At 40.3% G+C, this 18,815-nt stretch overlaps 2 protein-coding genes across 2 annotated transcripts in view; both read left to right on the forward strand.

Moving 5' to 3' along the window:
• The window catches only part of mrm2 (mitochondrial rRNA methyltransferase 2), a 98,693-nt gene extending 82,680 nt beyond the window's left edge, over positions 1–16,013 (forward strand). The window contains exons 3-5 of the mRNA XM_049745610.2: positions 9,185–9,307; positions 10,555–10,633; positions 12,117–16,013. Coding sequence (XP_049601567.1) covers positions 9,185–9,307; positions 10,555–10,633; positions 12,117–12,260 — 346 coding nt within the window. The 3' untranslated portion in view covers positions 12,261–16,013. The remainder of the gene's footprint in view (positions 1–9,184; positions 9,308–10,554; positions 10,634–12,116) is intronic.
• A 1,192-nt stretch (positions 16,014–17,205) lies between these two features.
• psmg3 (proteasome (prosome, macropain) assembly chaperone 3) lies at positions 17,206–18,564 on the forward strand. Its single transcript, XM_049745655.2, has 3 exons — positions 17,206–17,468; positions 17,899–18,127; positions 18,199–18,564. Exons 2-3 carry the CDS (start codon positions 17,909–17,911, stop codon positions 18,346–18,348), a joined length of 369 nt encoding a protein of 122 aa, XP_049601612.1. The 5' UTR covers positions 17,206–17,468; positions 17,899–17,908; the 3' UTR covers positions 18,349–18,564.
• Positions 18,565–18,815: the final 251 nt, after the last annotated feature.

Below are 18,815 nucleotides of genomic sequence, written 5' to 3' on the forward strand. Positions count from 1 at the left end.
CGACCGGAGGGACTTTCGCCTACGTTGTTGTCTCACGTAATGCTTGAAACAGAACAACAGATTGAGAAATGTGTGACTGGCGGAGGCTGGAAGGTGTTCGCACTGGGATTTGTCGTGGAAACTTTTTTTTTTGTAGATAACAGTTTGGACTTTAAGGAAAGTAGTAGTTCTCGGGATCGCACTTCTCCGAAAGCAGAGGTTGAGCGCTGCATGCCTTCACACTTTCTCCAGTGTGAACATTCTGGCCGCCTCTGAATGAAAGCAGACAGCCAGGCATCGGGCTCCATTCAGTCTTTTTTTTTTTGCTCTGCAGATGCATCACTGTTACTGCAGCCAACTCATCTAAATATGACTAATCATTTTTTATAATGTTCCCCCTCCTGAGGTTGCCAAGTTCTTAGAGGATTGTTGGGTGAAATGAGTTTCTCGTCATCCCTGCGTGCAGTCCGGAAAAAAAAAAAATGTGATGGCTCTGCAAGGAAGCTAAATGAAGCTTAAATGTGGAATTGCTAAATTGCCTTTTTCCTTATTGCAAATGTGATGGGAACGCTTAGGGTTTCTTGTCAGCACTTTACCTGTCCATACCTTCATTGACCCCCATTACACCATATATGATATCCAATTCCAATTCATAGCTCACATATGAACGTTTTCATCTCAGCTCTGCGGGTTACAGTTTGGTACGCTTCAATCGTTTCCCAAGTCAAGAATCCCTTCATTCGCCAATGACAAAGAAAATGTTTTCACTTGCTAGCTAACTGGCTAATGCTATAAATAACCATTGACCATCGACTGTAGCTCGCTAGCTGTCTAGCTGAATAGTTAATGTAATCCTGCTTGCCATATGTCTACAAAATAAACAAAAAACTGTTTGGCTAATATAATTATAATCCTGCTAGCTAACTGGCAACTCATGAATTGACTATCTAGCAAGCTAGCTAGTTTTTGCGCAATTGCATTGCTAAATATGTCACGAATATTGATTGTATGTTTCTTATTATTCAAATATATCACAAAGATCCCTTCTCCATGTCAGCTTTCATTTTGGCCGTGCATCCTCATCATGGTTATGCAGAGTGCTGCCGTTTGCACCTGACTTCCAGATGCAGAATTAAAATATGCAAAATCAGCCATCACAATTCGTCTCGGGTTTTATAAATCAAATTGTGCTTGCTAAATGACTCTATTTGCATAATACGCTTCCAGGAACACGCAAAATGAACTGCGTGGTAAATTAGTGTGTAAGGTAGACTCCATCTTGGGTTAGTAGATCAGTTTTCATATCTGATTGTGTGAGCAATTGAATTTGTGGCCATTTTTGCAAGCACAAAGCTTTGGTAAATCTGGCAGCATGTGAACAAGCACAGTGCTGCTCATCTTCTGACTCGCAGATGTGATTTTTACATCAGGCATGCAAAATGGAGCACTGGAGAATCAAGATGGCATATACTAGCAGTGAAAAGCGCACCCGCCTGCAGGTTGCATGTGTGAACAATCCAACATATGGAGGCAGTGAGCCGACAAGCCCACCAGCTCGTTCAAACGCAGCCGGCGTGAAGCTGAGCTGGATCTAATGCCACACAAGCGGCATTGTTTTGTTTTGCTTTATCCTAATACAAAGAGCGGGCCAGCTAGCCTGCCTTCCGATATCTTTTCAGGCTACTAATTAGAGAGCAGAATTACATAAAAACAACTTAGTTGGTAGCTAGCTAGCTGATTATTTAACTATGTAGGTATATAGCAAGCTAACAAAAACTAGCGAGTCACTCAGTAAGCTAGTTTGATTGATTTCTATGTAAAAAAAAAAAATCCTATTCGAGCTTTAGTTGTGCTTGTCTGACTGAAGCTGACTTTCATCTTAAAATGGCCAAACTATGTCAGTAGCTAGCTATATAGCAAGCTAACAAAACCAGTGAGTCACTCAGTAAGCTAGTTTGATTGATAACATTTACACTGGTTAAAAAAAATCCTATTCGAGATTTAGTTGTGCTCGTCTGACTGAAGCTGATTTCATCTGAAAATGACCAAATTATGTCGGTAGCTAGCTACATAGCAAGCTAACAAAAACTAGTGAGTCACTCAGTAAGCTAGTTTGATTGATTTCTATGTAAAAAAAAAAAAAAAAATCCTATGCAAGCTTTCATTGTGCTCGTCTGACTGAAGCTGACTTTCATCTTGAAATGACCAAAATTTTGGACGACGATGAGACTTGCCGGAGCTTTGTACAAATCCCATCTGGTGCCCTTATCGTCTCTGATTTGCCCATTTGACACCTTCATAAATACTGCACCAGGGAGTATTCATAAGTCTTCCTGCCACTCTGAATAGAGGTACGGTAAATTAAAAATGAGTCCCACTCTCTGCTCTATGCTCCTTGAGCGTCTTTCACGGAGCTAGGGGAAGGGCTTTAGGCTTTATTGTCCTCCGCTTGGATCCTTTAAGGGACCCCCCAGTGATGTCGTCAAAGTGTTTTCCTGCGAGAAAGCGTCGCTTTCAGGAAGCCATGTGCGATTATCTCCGCTCATCACACTCCTAATCAAAGCCCGAATCAGACGCGTCGCCGTGCCAGCTTGGCGGGGGTGCGCCGGCGTTTCACATGGAAATAATCAGGTGCGACTTCCATTCCGTTCTAAGCAAACAACGCCGCCGCGAGCGAGAAATGGAAGGGAACAAAAATGGATGAGCCGCTGTAAAAGCATTAGAATTTTGTTTCAACTTCAAGTCGTGACGAGTCTCTGTCATAATGTGAGAGCAGCAATAATACTAAAATATTGGTTTCATATTTGAAGATCTTTCCAATGAGGAGACACCATCAGGCGTCACTATTTTTAGCGAGGTCGCTAACCTAACCGGGCTTCATTTAATGACAACCATCATTCATATGTTTCTATCCTTAAAGAAAAAACGAAGAGGGAGGTTATTACTGGCCTTACGTTGGGGGTCACCTTTGGTGTAGTGATTTATGGATCCTATCGTAAGGCTTGCTAGAATTCCAACAAGGTGATTCTATGCGGGTCCACTCAGGGTTGCCGTCTTCTCCAATTTGTGTGCCGGAGTCTCATCAGTGCAACACGACCATGCACATTAATGTTGTTCGCTGCTTCTTGAGAGAGAGGCTCTATTTTTTTTCCATTCCTGGAATTGGAAAAAGAGGTCTGAGAGGTCCATTATGATAAAAAAAAATTTAAAAAAAATCACTGTATTCTGTAAATTCAGCATAATGTCTGATAATAATAAATAACATTGAAAGAAGTATATTTTTGTGGACTTGGGATTTTTGACACCATTGTGCCCCTGAAGCAACGCATAAAAGCCTTCACAGAAAGATCATCACCTCCTCCTCTTGGAAATCCCCCAGCTAGTGTAAAAAAGATCTGATGTCTGAATTGCTATGATCGCTCCACTCTTCATCACCACATGGAAGCCGAGCGCCTCGGAACAATTTCTCTGTCTGGGTGAAAGGAAAGTTCCCCATGAGTGCTCTTAATGGAGTCCCGAAACCACGTCTGATCCACTCACGGATTTTCAGACACCACGACAGACGACGCACAGTCCGTCACAGTTTCATTTTTGCCAGCATGTCCATTATTTCATTTGATTATTTATTTATTTTTTTTGTAGCCACACAACACAGCCAAAAAGAAATGAACATGTTTAATCAAGACGATAGCATTTTCCTACATCTGGCACTGGTGTGGTCCTCAAAAGATGTGAGCCAAGAACATATTGATCAGAGGAACTTTGTTTACTAATTAAAATCAAACAAATTGCATCCAACTAATTGAATAAGCCATCTGTAATTTGTTCATTTGAAAAATGTCGAAACCTGGAAGAAAAGTACGGCAGAAGTACTTTCTCAACTTTTTGATGATGTTTTAACATCTCATCATCGGATAATTTAATATATTTTTAATTTTATTGCAGGAGGAGATGAGACAAGGTCTTATATTGCATTTGCTAGTAGTGCCGCTGGCAGAGCTGCAATATATTTGGACCTGACTTTTGGATATTTTTCAATTTTTCTGGTAATTGTTTCCCACGTTTCCTCATGTCATTGTAGAATACATATAATGAATCCTCACCAGCATTTTCTGAAGAATTTTACAGATTTGTAAAAAATATATACCGTAATTTCCGGACTATAAGTCGCGGTTTTTTTCATAGTTTGGGTGGGGGGGCGACTTATACTCAGGAGCGACTTATATATGTTTTTTTTTCACAAATTTTTACTTGATCATTAAGACATCACTTACAAGTATAGTTGACCACTTCCCATGTTATTTTTAGTATAGTTGATCACTTCACATGCTTTTATTTCTTTATCTTGAACATATTCAAAACATAAAAAATAGAGAAAACATCAAATAAAGCAATTAACACTTTAAAGCACCATATCCAAGTCCACTGTCTGCTGTATGTACACTTGCTCCATTTTTGCTCCTCTTATATTTATTATTATTATTTTTTATTATTTGTTTATTTATCATTTATTCAATACTCTTATTTATTCATTGTTAGTGCCTTCTTGGTTTTTTTTGTGTTGCTTGTATGCATATGTGTACTATCTCACCGAGGGATAGTGGAAATGTAATTTCAATCTCTTTGTGTGTCTTAGTATATAAAAAAATATATCGACGATAAAGCAGACTTTGACTTTGATAAAACAACCAAAAAAAATTATATTTTCAGACGAAACTGGATGAGGGCGCTCTAAATTTTACCGTTGGCCGTGACTCATCAACTGGGTGGGCTTAAGAAAAATGGCACCAAAAAGAAACTCATATTTTGCAGGTTACAAACTTCAAGTTGTAAAATATGCAGCTGAAAACAGTAATCGAGCAGCAGAAAGAAAGTTTGGAGAACCGTGATGTACCAATGGATTACTATTTCAAGTGACGTCAGTAGCGCGGCGCGCCGGTTGTTTACATACAAACGTGCCCACACAAGGACTACCATCATTAGCGGTGATCATTTCTAAGTGACACGGAGGACAAAGAGTTTGAAGGAATTAAGGATTTGGAGTGACATAGAAGGTTTGAAAAACTATTATGGCTTTTACGCACGCCCGGTCTCTACTGAGTCGGGGGCCGACGCTCGGCCGAGTGGCTGTCCGCGAACGGTGCGCGGGGCTCGGACATGGCCATTACGCACGCCCGGTCTGTCTGGAAGTCCACGCCGCCACACGCTTGGAAGTTTGTTTTGTTTAATAAAGAGCCGTTTACCAAACCTACGTCTATCCTTGTACTTTGTTAACGCTACAATATAGTTATATAGTAGATCTGTGGAATAAAGACGAGGCTGACGTCAGGGCGCACGCGCGGCGATGTTGACAAAGGACGAGGAATTTGATCGATGGATTTAATGGAATTAAAGTGCACGGATGGTTTGATAATATTATTGGCTTGTATTATAGTTATTTAAAATATAGTTTATCTATCGTTATATGAGCCTGTGGAATATTTTGAAGCGCAAGCGCCCTCAGCCGTGCGCACCCATTGTTGACAAAGAACGATCGATGGATTTAATGAATTGGAGTGACACCGATGGTTTTATAAACATGTTATTCATGTAATAGTTGTCCTTAATCACTCTATATGTTACGTCAGGCCCGTTCTCAGCTCTTTGTTTGTGTTTGTCACGTTAGCATACCTATCGTTTAGCCTGTTGTTGCTATTTAATGAATTGGAGTGACACCGATGGTTTTATAAACATGTTATTCATGTAATAGTTGTCCTTAATCACTCTATATGTTATGTCAGGCCCGTTCTCAGCTCTTTGAGTTTGTCACGTTAGCATACCTATCGTTTAGCCTGTTGTTGCTATTTAATGAATTGGAGTGACACTGATGGTTTTATAAACATGTTATTCATGTAATAGGTGTCCTTAATCACTCTATATGTTACGTCAGGCCCGTTCTCAGCTCTTTGTTTGTGTTTGTCACGTTAGCATACCTATCGTTTAGCCTGTTGTTGCTATCGTTTAGTCTGTTGTTGCTCGTTCATGACTGTTTTTGGTGTGGGATTTTGTCGAATAAATTGCCCCCAAAATGCGACTTATACTCCGGAGCGACTTATATATGTTTTTTTTCACTTTTTGGGGCATTTTATGGCTGGTGCGACTTATACTCCGGAGCGACTTATAGTCCGGAAAATACGGTATATATATCAGAAAATTGATGGACGGTTGTATTTTTTATTTTATTTTTGGACACTCCAGAGATATTCTTGTCCCCCCACCCAAGGGAAATATCCTAGCCAGTGACGAGTGTGTTACGAGTCAATTTCCTCACACGCACTTATGTCACCCATAGTGTCCCTTTAAAGAGCCACTGTTGCAGAATGGCAAGATCTTACTTATAAAATACATCACTATTAACCTTTTATGATGGTAGCTCAGTGTAGACATCCCAGAAATCCTTGATAGCTTTGCACTCCAAATGGAGACCCCTGCAGAGCTCAAGAACCCAAAAGTACTCACATTGGATTCACGCAAAGGTACTGATGGGGAAAAAAAAAAAGTCTCAATCAACCGTGGCTTGCAGTACGGAGTAAAAATAAGGGAAAAAAAGGAATCAAATTAAGTACAGTAAGAAAGTATTAGTGCTTTACTTCCAACGAGTGAATCATTTGGCTTCATCTCAGGCAGGAAGTAAAGATTCCATGTATAGAAGAAAGCAGAAGAGAAGACAGATCATTTCCTCGTAAGAGACAGAGTCATTATTTTGATGAGAAGCATCTGGCGTGCAGCCAATTAGCTGCAGAGTTGAGATTATTACAGAAATTAGCTGCTGGCACTCATCGTACGTGTTCATTTATTGCTTATAGGTTGCCTTGTGTGTTTGGACCTGAATGCAAACAACTGAGCTAACACGCTTCAATCGAAAGCATTTGTTGCAAGAGATGGAATGTCGTGAAATGCAAAAAAAAAAATGCAGACGACCACCTAAAAAAAGTCTTAAATTTAAATTGGACGTTTGCATTCCACCCCTGTAGGGGGCAGTAATGTACTTTAAGTCAAGTCAAGTCAAGTTTATTTGTATAGCCCTAAATCACAAACAGTCTCAAAGGGCTTCACATAGCCAAAAGCTTTTAAAGCTGTTATAGTCTTTATTTGACCTGATCTTGGGGAAAATTTAGTAGGATTATTATTATTTTTATTTATTTTTTTAAAGTGAACCAGCCTCTTCTCGCAGGCATTTAGGACTTTTTCATTTCGCTCCTCTTTTGGGACTACAATGATCCCTCGCTACTTCGCGTTTTGTTTATCGCGGCTTCACGAAATCGTGGATTTTTTTTTTTCCAAATTAAAAAAACATTTAAAAGTCAAAATAAAACTTCTAAATTGAGGAAACATGTGTCTAACCTTTAGGACAATGTAGTATTGCTCCAAATGTTCGTTTATGTTCTTTTAGAAGTCCGTTTTTGCGTGTTAGCACGATCGCAAATTAGCATCTTTCCGCTAACTCGTTAGCCTGCCCAGTACTTCTTGTTGGTGACCGTACTTCGCGGATTTCACTTATCGCGGGTGGTTTTTGGAACCAATTATCCGCGATAAATGAGGGATTACTGTACATAGAAAGTAATGTCGCCAAATAACAGGCCACAACAACAAAACCTCTGTCAGAAAACAACTGATAGTTGCCATCCAAGTTCCTATCAATAAATCAAAATGCTTTCATTCTCTTCCAGATAGCTCATAAATCACAAGTGCTGTCAAGCCGTACACGTGAGCGCAATTGTGCCTACGGTTATTTTCATCAGATTGCCGGCGAGTCACCGGTAACAACTCCCGCTCGTGATTTAAAATTCAGACGACATTTTCAGTCCGTGTGCAGGTCGCCCAGGTGAGATTGCCAGTTCTTTGGGAGACATTTCATATGATAATTATAATCTGCTTTTGTCCATTCACATCATCAGCATTGATAAACTTTGCCCGATTAACATTCAATGTTTTATTATAAAATAAAAGTTTGAAAATAGCGAGTTCACTTTTTGTTTGAGCTTTTAATGTATAATGTCTTTGCATTGGTGCACTAATCAATCATTTTTAGTTGGATAACTATGGCACAAAAGAGCCTTTCAGTCGCACATGTGTATTATATTCATTCTCGACTTTGTAGAAAACACTGCATTTTTAAGTCTGCAATGAATATTTATGCTCTATAGTTTTATATATTATTTATTACTCTTGTGAAGTCACTTACTCAGATGCTGCCAAGTGTACATTTTTGCTGTGATTCATGCAACCCAAAAAAATCTATTTTATTGAAACACATTGAAACTGTGGTCGCGCATTGTGTGTTTTCATTGTCGCATTCCTACATTTTTCTGGCATCTTGCCATTTTGTTGCTTTAATAATATCATGTTACTATTATTTTATGCGTGTTTTGAAAATCTCCGATGAAAAAATGCAGTGTAACACTTATACACCAAAAATAACATCAACTTGGACACTTCTTAACAATTAAATTGATTTGAAATTTCAACCTTTGCGGTGCATTGCCAACCACCTCTCTTGTGATTGCGCAACATGTAAAGCGGTTCAACAACAAACAGAACAAAACTGACGGTGATCGACTCAAACCACACAGCGCTTTTTGATTTGGACAGCCAAACTTTTAAAAAAAAAAAATCCCTACTCTCCACTGGTAATTAGGGGATTGCCTCAGGCAGTTCCAAGAAAGCAAATCTAATTAAAAAATAAAAAAAACTTGAAGGTAGTTGATCATTTTTGTAAGTGGCAGTCGAGAACATTTTGGACGTTTTGAATCGTGAATGTTCTGCACAGGCTGAACAACGGTTGAAAATAATATCAATGCAATGCAACCGTGAACCTGCCGTGGCCCCTGACTGCGTTAGCTTCTCGAAATAGTTCACCTTTCCTACCCCGCCGATGTTCCATTGTTCAACCTGCCGTTATGTAAAGGAGCCACAAAAGCTTTTATTTCCTGCCAAAACAATAATGCCGTCTTATTTTTACAGTGGCTCTACAGATGGTTCCATATGAAGTTTGTGCACTAATGCTTACTCAGTCCACTCGAGTCCTGGGCCAGAATTAAAAAAAAAAAAAAAAAGAAAAGAAAAGCTTGCTCGGGTTGCCAATAAAGAAGAAAGTTGATCAAGATTTATGTACGCTAATGCAATCGTCCCATGTGTTAATTTTCGCTCTCGCTTTTCATCACAGCAAAATGGCGCTGAATGCCGGGAGGGGAATGTGTCTGAGAATGCTGACTAGATTGGACCGGACTAAAGGAGGGGACGTGACTCCAATGAATCCGTCCCGTGGCTGTAAAATGGGACAGCAAAGGTAATTTGGCGACATTTTTTGTTTTATAGGATTGGGTTCTATGTATAAAGAAATAGAATCACAGTAATCCCCCCCACATCACGGGTTCCATCTTCCTTATACCGCTATTTCGAGTCTGATTTGTTTTTGTATTCTATTTTCCCACCTCGTTGATTTTGGATGTAATTCCAATGTTGACCACTAAATGGCGGCGCACTGTATTGTTTGACACTAACTGAAAGAAGTATTTGATCCTGCTTTTTATGCCTACAGAAAATAAGACTGTTGTTTCTTCTCATCATGGCTGTGATTGTGTTTAGAAATGAGCAGTCACATACAAAATTTTGTTGAATGCGCTTCGGCACCCACTTGATTAAACCCCGAATAAATTAGGTGGGAGCATGTAGAATTCTCTCAAGGACCCAAATGACGCACGCACGTGATCATCAGCAACACAATGTGTCTTTGGGCGTGGGCTGATCAAATGGCCACCCCTGACACCTTGATGTGCCTTTAGTCATTCTCTTAAATGGTCCTTTTGGAAAAGAGCCCAAGAATGCGGCTGCGGTAATGGCTCAAGTACATTCCAAGTGCAGCTTTAACCCTTTGGCAGCGCTTCGGCTGATGCAATAGCTAATCACCGGGAGTGCAGAGGAGTTTATTAGGATGTTGATACACTTCAAGTGGCACGGCGACTCCGGGCAGCCTTTTCGATTCTGCCCAGTTGGACCATTATGTCGTTTGTTTAAACACGCTGGAATCTGGATTTTGGCGAAACGTCCAAAGTCGGATATAAGATTAATTTGTTTCCACAATGGTTAAAGAATTTATGGCTGTTAGTATTATGTTGTCTGTCTACATGTTTTGCTCCACCGTTTTATTCATTGTAAGACTAAAATAAGGAAATGACATGGTTTTGATATTAAGATATTTCTTTCTTTTTAGATGATATAATTTTAATTTGGTGATGATCAACCGAACTATTAATAATGCTTACAGGTCATGTACTGCACATTTAATCATCAAAATGAAAAAGCGATTCAAATTCTTTTTTAAGACAAAAAGCCACCAGAATAATTGTATTTCTATTTTCTTCGAGTCAATTTTCCAGAATGTCACTTTGACCCGCAACATAACACAAGACTGCTTGACATGTGCTATCTGTCTCCTCTTTTCACTCAATGCCTTAATTTGCTTCGTTGTTAACTAGCAAACCAAAAATGAGTCTCACCCGTAAATACTTAATAGAGCTTTGTTTTTAATGCCAGATCTTTCATTTTGCACGGCAATGAGGCGCCTTCATCACAGGAGGGATTACAGCTGCTGAGTCATGTGTGGGCAGAGCAGGTAAGCAGCCAGCGTTGCTATGGCGTCGCGCTTGAAAGGATTCAATGTGTATGTTAGATGTCAGACTTAAAAAAAAAATCTGTTGCCCCAAGCAACCTTTTGAGTCTTCTCTTTCTGCTGTAAAACATGTTGTTTAGCAGAGGCCAGGGTAAAGTTCCTATTGAAGTCTACTCTATAAAACTCAAAGGACGTTTGCCTTTTGAAAGAAAATTGGCCACTCTGCTGTTAAATCCACCAGATTTTGGAGGGCTCTAGTAAGTGTGCCCAAAAAATCGAATCTTGATTTATATTTTACTGGTCCAGAAGATAATCTCTACCTAAAGGTCCTCCTGGTAAGTTAGCTAACAAAACTTTGTTTTAACAAGAAACAATTCGAAGGTCAAAATATCAGCAGATATGATCTGTTGGCGGTTATTTTCTTTGCTACATTTTGCTCCGAGTATCCAATTGCAGCCTGAACTTGAACCAATGGCGCTTCTATAAAGCGTAAAGACACAATGTGTTATTGGGAAGCTATTCTCATTCTTTCTTGTTTGAACCAAAGTCATTTTGCTTTAAGGTTTATTTCCTATACGTGGTGAGCTTCATTTGAATAATCTAATAACAAAAAAGGCCTTTCAGTGAGAAGCAAATTAAAAGAGGAGGAAAAAACATACACCGAGTCAGATAAGACGGGCCCGACCGAGTCAAACGGAATTTTCCGCTTGGGCGAGCACACAGGCAACAGCGGCGCATTCGCGACGTGGTCGCTCTGTAAAGCAAAGTAGTGACCCGGTGGGGCCACGCGGGTCGCAGCACGTCAACGCATTAGCGACGAGACCGACACTCTTCTCACCTTTAATGACTCGGCACCTGTGATTGAACTTCCTCTCAGTTTTGTTGTTGGACAAAAAGTAATCCCGTGTAATTAGCATCGCTGCCTACTTAGCTTAGCCGGTCATGTAATGGACTGAGAAACTCAGCGTGGGGGCATACATTATGCTAATTAGCCGAGCATTACAATTCATTAAAATGCAGACCGGCTCGCTCACTGACATATTTTCATTTTTTTTTTTTTTTTAGTTAAAGTTTGGTTGTTTAATTTCACACTTGATAGGAAGTGGGCAGGCGCTCTCGAGCAGCGTTTCACAACCTCCATTGAACCAAGACTGCACTCTTTGTAAGGTAGCATTTTAAAAAGTCAAATGTCACCTTTAACCTTTCCTTGAATGCTTTTTGTGGGGTTGCAACTAATATGCTCCACGACCACACTCGTATTTATGAATGACGGCGGAAACATCCCAACTGCTGTCTGACATTGACAAGTGGAAGGCACCGGATCGATGACACGCAAGAATTGTGGCGCTCTGCTGTCAGAACCGATATGACGCACGCACACACACATCCGGCTGCAGAACATATTGCGGTACCGGAGCGCGGTGATGAGGTGGCGGAGAGGTAATTTTACCCGGCTCGCCATTTTTCCTCGCTGACCTTTTCCCAGGTGTGTGCGATGTCTCTGCCGTCGCTCACCGTTGTTGGAAATAACGCCCGGGCCGGATCACAGACCTGCCACGCGAGCCAAAATGCCAGCCAGCCAGCCAGCCAGTCAGCCATCACACACACGCGCAGCCAGACTGATGGATGACTTTCCACCGATCCGCCTACAAATACATAGTCATGTCAGAGTAAAATATTGGGCCTATTATGTCTCATGCATAACAATACCCAAATTGTCCCGTCTATCTATCAAACTAAATAGCAGTCAAATGTGATATTATCCTACTATTGGTGACAATGATGTCTGTGGAAAAATAAGTTTGTTTGCTTGATCAGTAGTCACAACAGTCCAACCTTTCATAACATTTTAAACGGTAATCTTTAGGGACATAACTTCGGTCGGCCATTTTTAGTTCTTTTGAAATCGGCAAAATTTGACGACAATTTTTACACACAGATTAACAAAAGACATTCAAACAAACAAACATTCAGATGTTTCTCTCATTACTGAAGTTAAAGAAATGCTAAAATAATAATTGTTGGTAGTTTATGTCTCTATTAAAAGCGTGAAGGAATCAAAGTTATTATGTATTTTTTTAAATTAATCGGCTGATTAATCGAAATTTTATTTTACCCCAAAATTACTCTTGGCCCTGTAAAATTGTTTTAAAAATCCACGTGACATTTACCCAGAGACCATGTCACCCACTAAGTCCTCCTTGGCAGTAGTTGGCGCTATACTGCAGCCTTTGGTCATATTTTTATCTGTGCTCATTATCGGTGATTACTCAAAGAGTAAATACTCGCACTACTATTGTTTTTTTTTAAATGGAAGATTCCTATTTAAGAGATTTTTGCCCCACGTGGCTACACAACTTTGCGGCGGGCCTCCTCGTCTGAACAAAAACGCTATAATCTGTGCAGGGCAAAATTAAAAGCAGACGTTCTCACAGAGTCCCAGCCCGGTGTTTTATTCATGGATTGTTTTGAGCTCCTTGTCGGTTGCATTAAGCGCATCCCTCGGCCCGCATGAAGTATTCACGTGCGACTCGCCTCTTAACGCTAATGCACGGGCCAGCTCGCCCAAAACACGCACGCCATGTTCGCCTTGATCCGACATGAAACGTTTCCCTTTTCCCACCGCCTCGCCTTGACACCTCTTACAAGTAACACCGTGCCGTTTTATGGATTACATTGCCTGGCCGGATCAGCTGCTTTTGTCGGTTTGTTTGTTTGGGCCATGTTAAGTGAATTCAACACGGCGAAATATCCTCGCCTGTGTCGAGAATGCGGAGAATCTGTGACCCACATTTGAAAGCGCCTTTCTTTCTTGTTAAGGATTTAGAAATGGCTCACCTATTGACTGAGTCGTTTAGCTTGCAGCCAAGTTCACAAGACTCAGACAGCGTCGCCGCCGTAGATTTAACAGGCGGTGAACAAATCGATGAGCGAGCTGTGTGATTGGACTGGACTGATGCGATTATTGAAAGATGCGCTTGGCGATAACCTCGCATTCGGGTGTTATAAGACGGTAGGGGTATGCCCTGCAGTGGGACGATTGGGCATTAGTGCAAATAGATACAAGCTGAAAGAAGTAAGGTCGGGTTAAAATGTTGATGATGCGGCATGTAGCAGCGATGCTAAAGTGCAAGCTTGTAAATGAAACCAATGTCAAGATTAGAACATCGCTTGTTTACATGATTGCAAAATTAGAGAATGTAAAGTTTGAAAAGGGTTGGAAACAATTGGACAACAATGGACATTACATCATCAACCCCCCCCAAGGCTTGTGTTGAAACGCCTCCATTACTTATCCAGCCAGTGTACCTAATGGTGTGTCCGGTAAATGTCTGTATTTTTTAGATGGCAACTCACATGTGTGCGTTTGTTTGTGTGTGTGTTTGCCCCCGCCCCCTCCATACATGGAGGTCAAGGTGGTGATGGAGCACATTCTGCGAGACAGCCTTGACAGAATTGTAATGATATTTAAAGAACAACAGCGCTGATTGGCTCACGGGGGACACGGGCGAGCGAGCCATTTATCAAGATTGGTGACATTGGCAGTGTCATTGTTGGGATTTGGACAGCAAGTATAAGCAGAATGAACAGCGGATGGGGGAGATGTGGGGGTGGGTCGGGGGGGCGGGGAGCAGGTTGCTGTCTCCCCCTCAAAGGAAGGATTCTTGGCGGGAGTGACCAAAAACTCATTTATTTCTCATCTAGTTGCAACCATTTGTGTCATGACAATCTTGAAAAATCAACAGCAATTATGTCTGTGAAAATGAGCCGCATACCCTCGCTGAGGAAAATTTCTTTCATTTTTGAAAGCGCTTAATGAAAGGTATGCAATCATATGCACGCCAATATAATCCCCAAGGACCGAGACTCCTTAAGTGTACTTCTGGTCTGAATGCAATTTTAAAGAGAGGAGTGAATTTTCCATGAGATCGCTTGGAGTCATTTTGGGGAACTAATGGATGCCATTTGAGTCGACTTCCCGCGGCATCAAGGAAATCTGTGAAACTATAATGGATGTAATCACTTTTTCCCCCCCAATAGAAAAACAAACATTTTGGCTAGATTAGCTCAAGATCCGTTTCGATATACGCAGTGTTTAATAATGTAATTAGCAATTATAGTTGCATGTCGACGGCTGTGGAATATCAATATTAATTGTTGATCATATTTCATTTCTCAATGAGATGGTAGCGAATGGCTTCCAAGGCGCTCGCGACGTAATGAGGTGCTGCATCAAGGCACAAGCCAATAATCAGAGTTGCAAATGAACAAAGTTATTGGAATTAATCAGGTGGAGCATTTGCTTTAAAAAAGTCAAACAACAGTGAAAGGGCAGCCGGCACTGTAGTTGCCGCACGTGCCCGGAAAGCATCTCTGTCTGATTACGGCAAATGAACTCATCAAGCAAATCTGCGCCACAATTTAGACACTGACACTCGTTCATTTCAACTGACATCCGTGACATTCACTCAATCTTGTACGAGCGCTTCAATTCTCACAGTTGACTTCTCAGCCTGCATAACAAACACGAACGGACGTATTGAATGTGACATGGTATGGAAATTAACTCTGTAAGTTCAGGTTGTGCATTTTTTACACAATTATAGCACACTTTAAACACACCTTTTATTGTCTGCTGAAATCATATATGCGTGTGTGATGACTGATATCTATCTATCTATCTATCTATCTATCTATCTATCTATCTATCTATCTATCTATCTATCTATCTATCTATCTATCTATCTATCTATCTATCTATCTATCTATCTATCTATATATATATATATATATATATATATATATATATATATATATATATATATATATATATATATATATACATACGCACACATACATATATATGATTTCAGCAGACAATAAAATGAGTGTTTAAAGTGTGCTACAATTGTGCAAAAAAAAAAATTGTGAAACAGATTAGAATTTGGCTGAAGATTAACGGCCACAAAAACACGAAGGCGAAATAAAAACATCTGCTTACGATGCAATACGCGAGGCGCTTGACGTGATGACCTACCAGATGAACATCTATTGTCCCGTTCTTATTCACTCAAATGTCGATTCAATTTGAAGTTCGAGCAAAGTATATTTGCCGCTGACCTGAATATGGAGGAGTTTAAAAAGGGGCTTATCAGTGGCGCGACACCTTGCTCACAAAATGATGACTGCTGGCTTGTGACCGAAATGTGAAGCGTGAACCTTCCTTCTTGCACTCATGTTTAACAATCCATCATTATCTTTATTGCTGTCATAACTTGTCTGTGTAATAACTGGCTGTTACAAATGATATTCACTTTTTGGAATATGGCTAAAACGTTAGCTAAGACCCTCTGAATCCAATAAATCTCAACAAACAAGCCTAGATCACTTTTTTTTTTTTCTTTTTAGATGGAGCAAGTAAAAGAAAAAAAAGTTGTCAAGGCTTTCAGACAAATGCACTGGACATGTTGGCGCCCCCGGTTCGGTTCATCCTTGTCTTGTATTTTCAAAAGCACTGGATGGAAAGTGGCCTGTGTGGCCAAATCCCATGCGGCTGGAGTGCAACTTTGAAATGTCACAGCAAATGGTCCATCTGCAATACAGCACAGCACTCTAGTGGCCACCAGGGTAATACTAGCTTGTGTTGCCGTGTTGTGTAAAGTGTTTCTTCTCGCCAAGAGTCCATCTCCATGAACTGTTGAGAGCAGGTGTGAGAATCCCACCAGCCAGGTAATCGGTGGAACTCTCTCCCAAAAACCCATTTACACCAGAGGTGACATTTTGACACAGGGAATCTGACAGACAATGTAAGTGAGCTCTCTTTGTGAACCCTTTTGAATTTATTGATTGGCCGCCGAAGTGCAACTTTTCTTTTAAAAATACCGGAATATCACCTCCGAACACATTCTCTTTGAAAGTTTCCATGCTGACACGTTGTTTATTGATATTCAGAGAGCCGTGTTTTCCGCGTCAAGATGACAACATGATCAGTTTTGTCCTTGTGATTTCAAAGACGCCGCCAGGGTCTCAATGCATTGCAATTCTGCTGAGTCCGGCGCTCCGTTTGACATTGCAAATGTGTCACAGGGACGCTTGCCTTCCGGATCAGCCTGATGCAGCACTTGCAGACTTCAACGAGGCCTCACATCCACCTGGAATGTAAAAAAAAAAAGTCTCGTAAGCACTTTTGATGACTGAGAAATTTCCTCGGGCGCTCGTCTCGCTTGAAGCTGCGTCTGCTTATCTGTGCCCTCGTTCTGTTCAAATGTCACGTTGGTTTAAAGCGGTTATTAGTGGGGCCCATTACAAAAGAAAACCACCAGATGAGAGGAGTAGTGCAGATTAGAAATTCTCCTCCCCTCTTTTGCCCCTGCTGAGAGGATGTGGAGGCTTCAAAAATCTGTGCCACCGAACAAGAATCTTAAAGCCTAAAAATTAGGTTGGAATTTAAACCTTAAAAAAAAAAAAAATTTGACATCTGAAATCATTTAAAATTCCAATAAATTAAAAAGCTGGGTCTTGAACAACAATAAACAAAACCATACAAATTATGTGTTAATGTAGGATAAAATTCGTTGATTTATTTATTTACTGTACTATTAAGTTTTATTCGTTCTATTCGTTTTTTTTATGTTAATATCGCTTTTTTATCTTCAGTTCATCTTCATTTATAAGCAGGCAAAAGCAACCCGGAAGAGCGACGTCATGACGTCATGACGCAGACACCGATTTGAAGTGCTTGTTGAAACTGAAAGCAAAACACAACGCGTGTTTGGCTGACTTTTATGCGACAGAAAACGTATTACTAAAAGTGAAGCGTCCCGGTGGTTAAAGAAAGGTAAGGAAGCTTTGATTGCTAAAAGTTTCTCGTCATTTGTATCCTAATTTTTTAAAAACTTGAGTCACATAGCATTAGGGGGCTAATGTTAGCATCGGGACAGCGAATAGTAAACACAAGTTGCTGCCGCCAGACAAAGAGTGGATGTTACGATGAATTAATTTGAAAGCAGTATTGTCTTGGTACTTCGATAGTTTTCCCAGCCAGATCAGTGGTGAAGTAATAATGTTGTTTGGTGCGCATTGGGGAGAAAAGCTGCACACTATTAATGTCTAGCATCACTTTTATTTGAATGGTAGAATCAATAGAAATAAGTTGTACCTGATCTACAACGCTAATATTATGTTTGACGTGTGCAATATATATTCTAGCTAACTGCTCTACTTTGTATTGTAAGAATATTCCTGCACTGTGGTATTTTCTTCCCCAGGTTCGACATAATGTCTGCGGCTGAGCCCATCATCTTATCGAAACAGACGCAGAAAGAAATCAACGGCATTGACACGGAAGTTGTGTGCACACAATTCAGTAATTACATATTTGTCGTAATAACGCAGTATGGCAAAATCGGAACCTTGGTGTCCATCACGCCTGAGTCCAAATGCGATGACTTCAACACTCCGATATTCTCCACCAAAGTGCTGCTGGGAAAAGATGAGGTACACTAGATGATTTTGTTGACAAAAAGTGTGCAACTCTTTTGTTGAAATATTTTTCCATTTGTTTTCAGCCCCTGACACACGTGTGTGGTAAAAACCTGGGAACGTTTGTGTCACAAGAAGCCGGCAGGCCTGTCCTACTGGGACTGGCACTCAAGGACCCCTCAGTCGATGCAATTACGCAAATAAAAGAACTCATCAAAAGTTGTCAAGTTTGGTAGGAAGACTGCAAGACCCCATCATCTCCCTTTTTTTCTTTTTTTAATTGAGTTGGATGTTTTTTTTTTATTGCAATTTATTAGAGCTGTTGTCCTACTTTACCAGTTTGCAAAAATAACGCTCACTTGTTTTGTCATTCGCCATGTGATCACATTTCCTTGCAATGTGAATATCTGAAAGCATCACAAAACATTTTCAATAAAACAGGTTAGAGATTAGATTTGTCCATCATTGATTTACATCAAACCTCCCAAAAGGCGATCATTATAGAGATTCATTTTGCTAATGATTAACTCTCGCTAACTGTATATCCAAAATGGTTTTATTTGATCCTAGAATTTGATGCCCTACCTCCTCTTAAAACTGTTGATTTCTAAAGGGGCAGGGCAATCTTGAAACAGTGAGTTAAAAACAGCATGAGAATGATCATATGCACCACTTATATTTTGAATATATTATGAATACTCCA

Source organism: Syngnathus scovelli, chromosome 16, assembly GCF_024217435.2.
Source record: "Syngnathus scovelli strain Florida chromosome 16, RoL_Ssco_1.2, whole genome shotgun sequence".
In the NCBI taxonomy this organism is placed as follows: domain Eukaryota; kingdom Metazoa; phylum Chordata; class Actinopteri; order Syngnathiformes; family Syngnathidae; genus Syngnathus; species Syngnathus scovelli.

Coding starts and splice junctions, on each gene's coding strand:
- psmg3 (XM_049745655.2), top strand. CDS start 17,909: ATGTCTGCGGCTGAGCCCATCATCTTATCGAAACAGACGCAGAAAGAA. Junction 18,128..18,198: donor TGCTGCTGGGAAAAGATGAG/GTACACTAGATG, acceptor ATTTGTTTTCAG/CCCCTGACACACGTGTGTGG.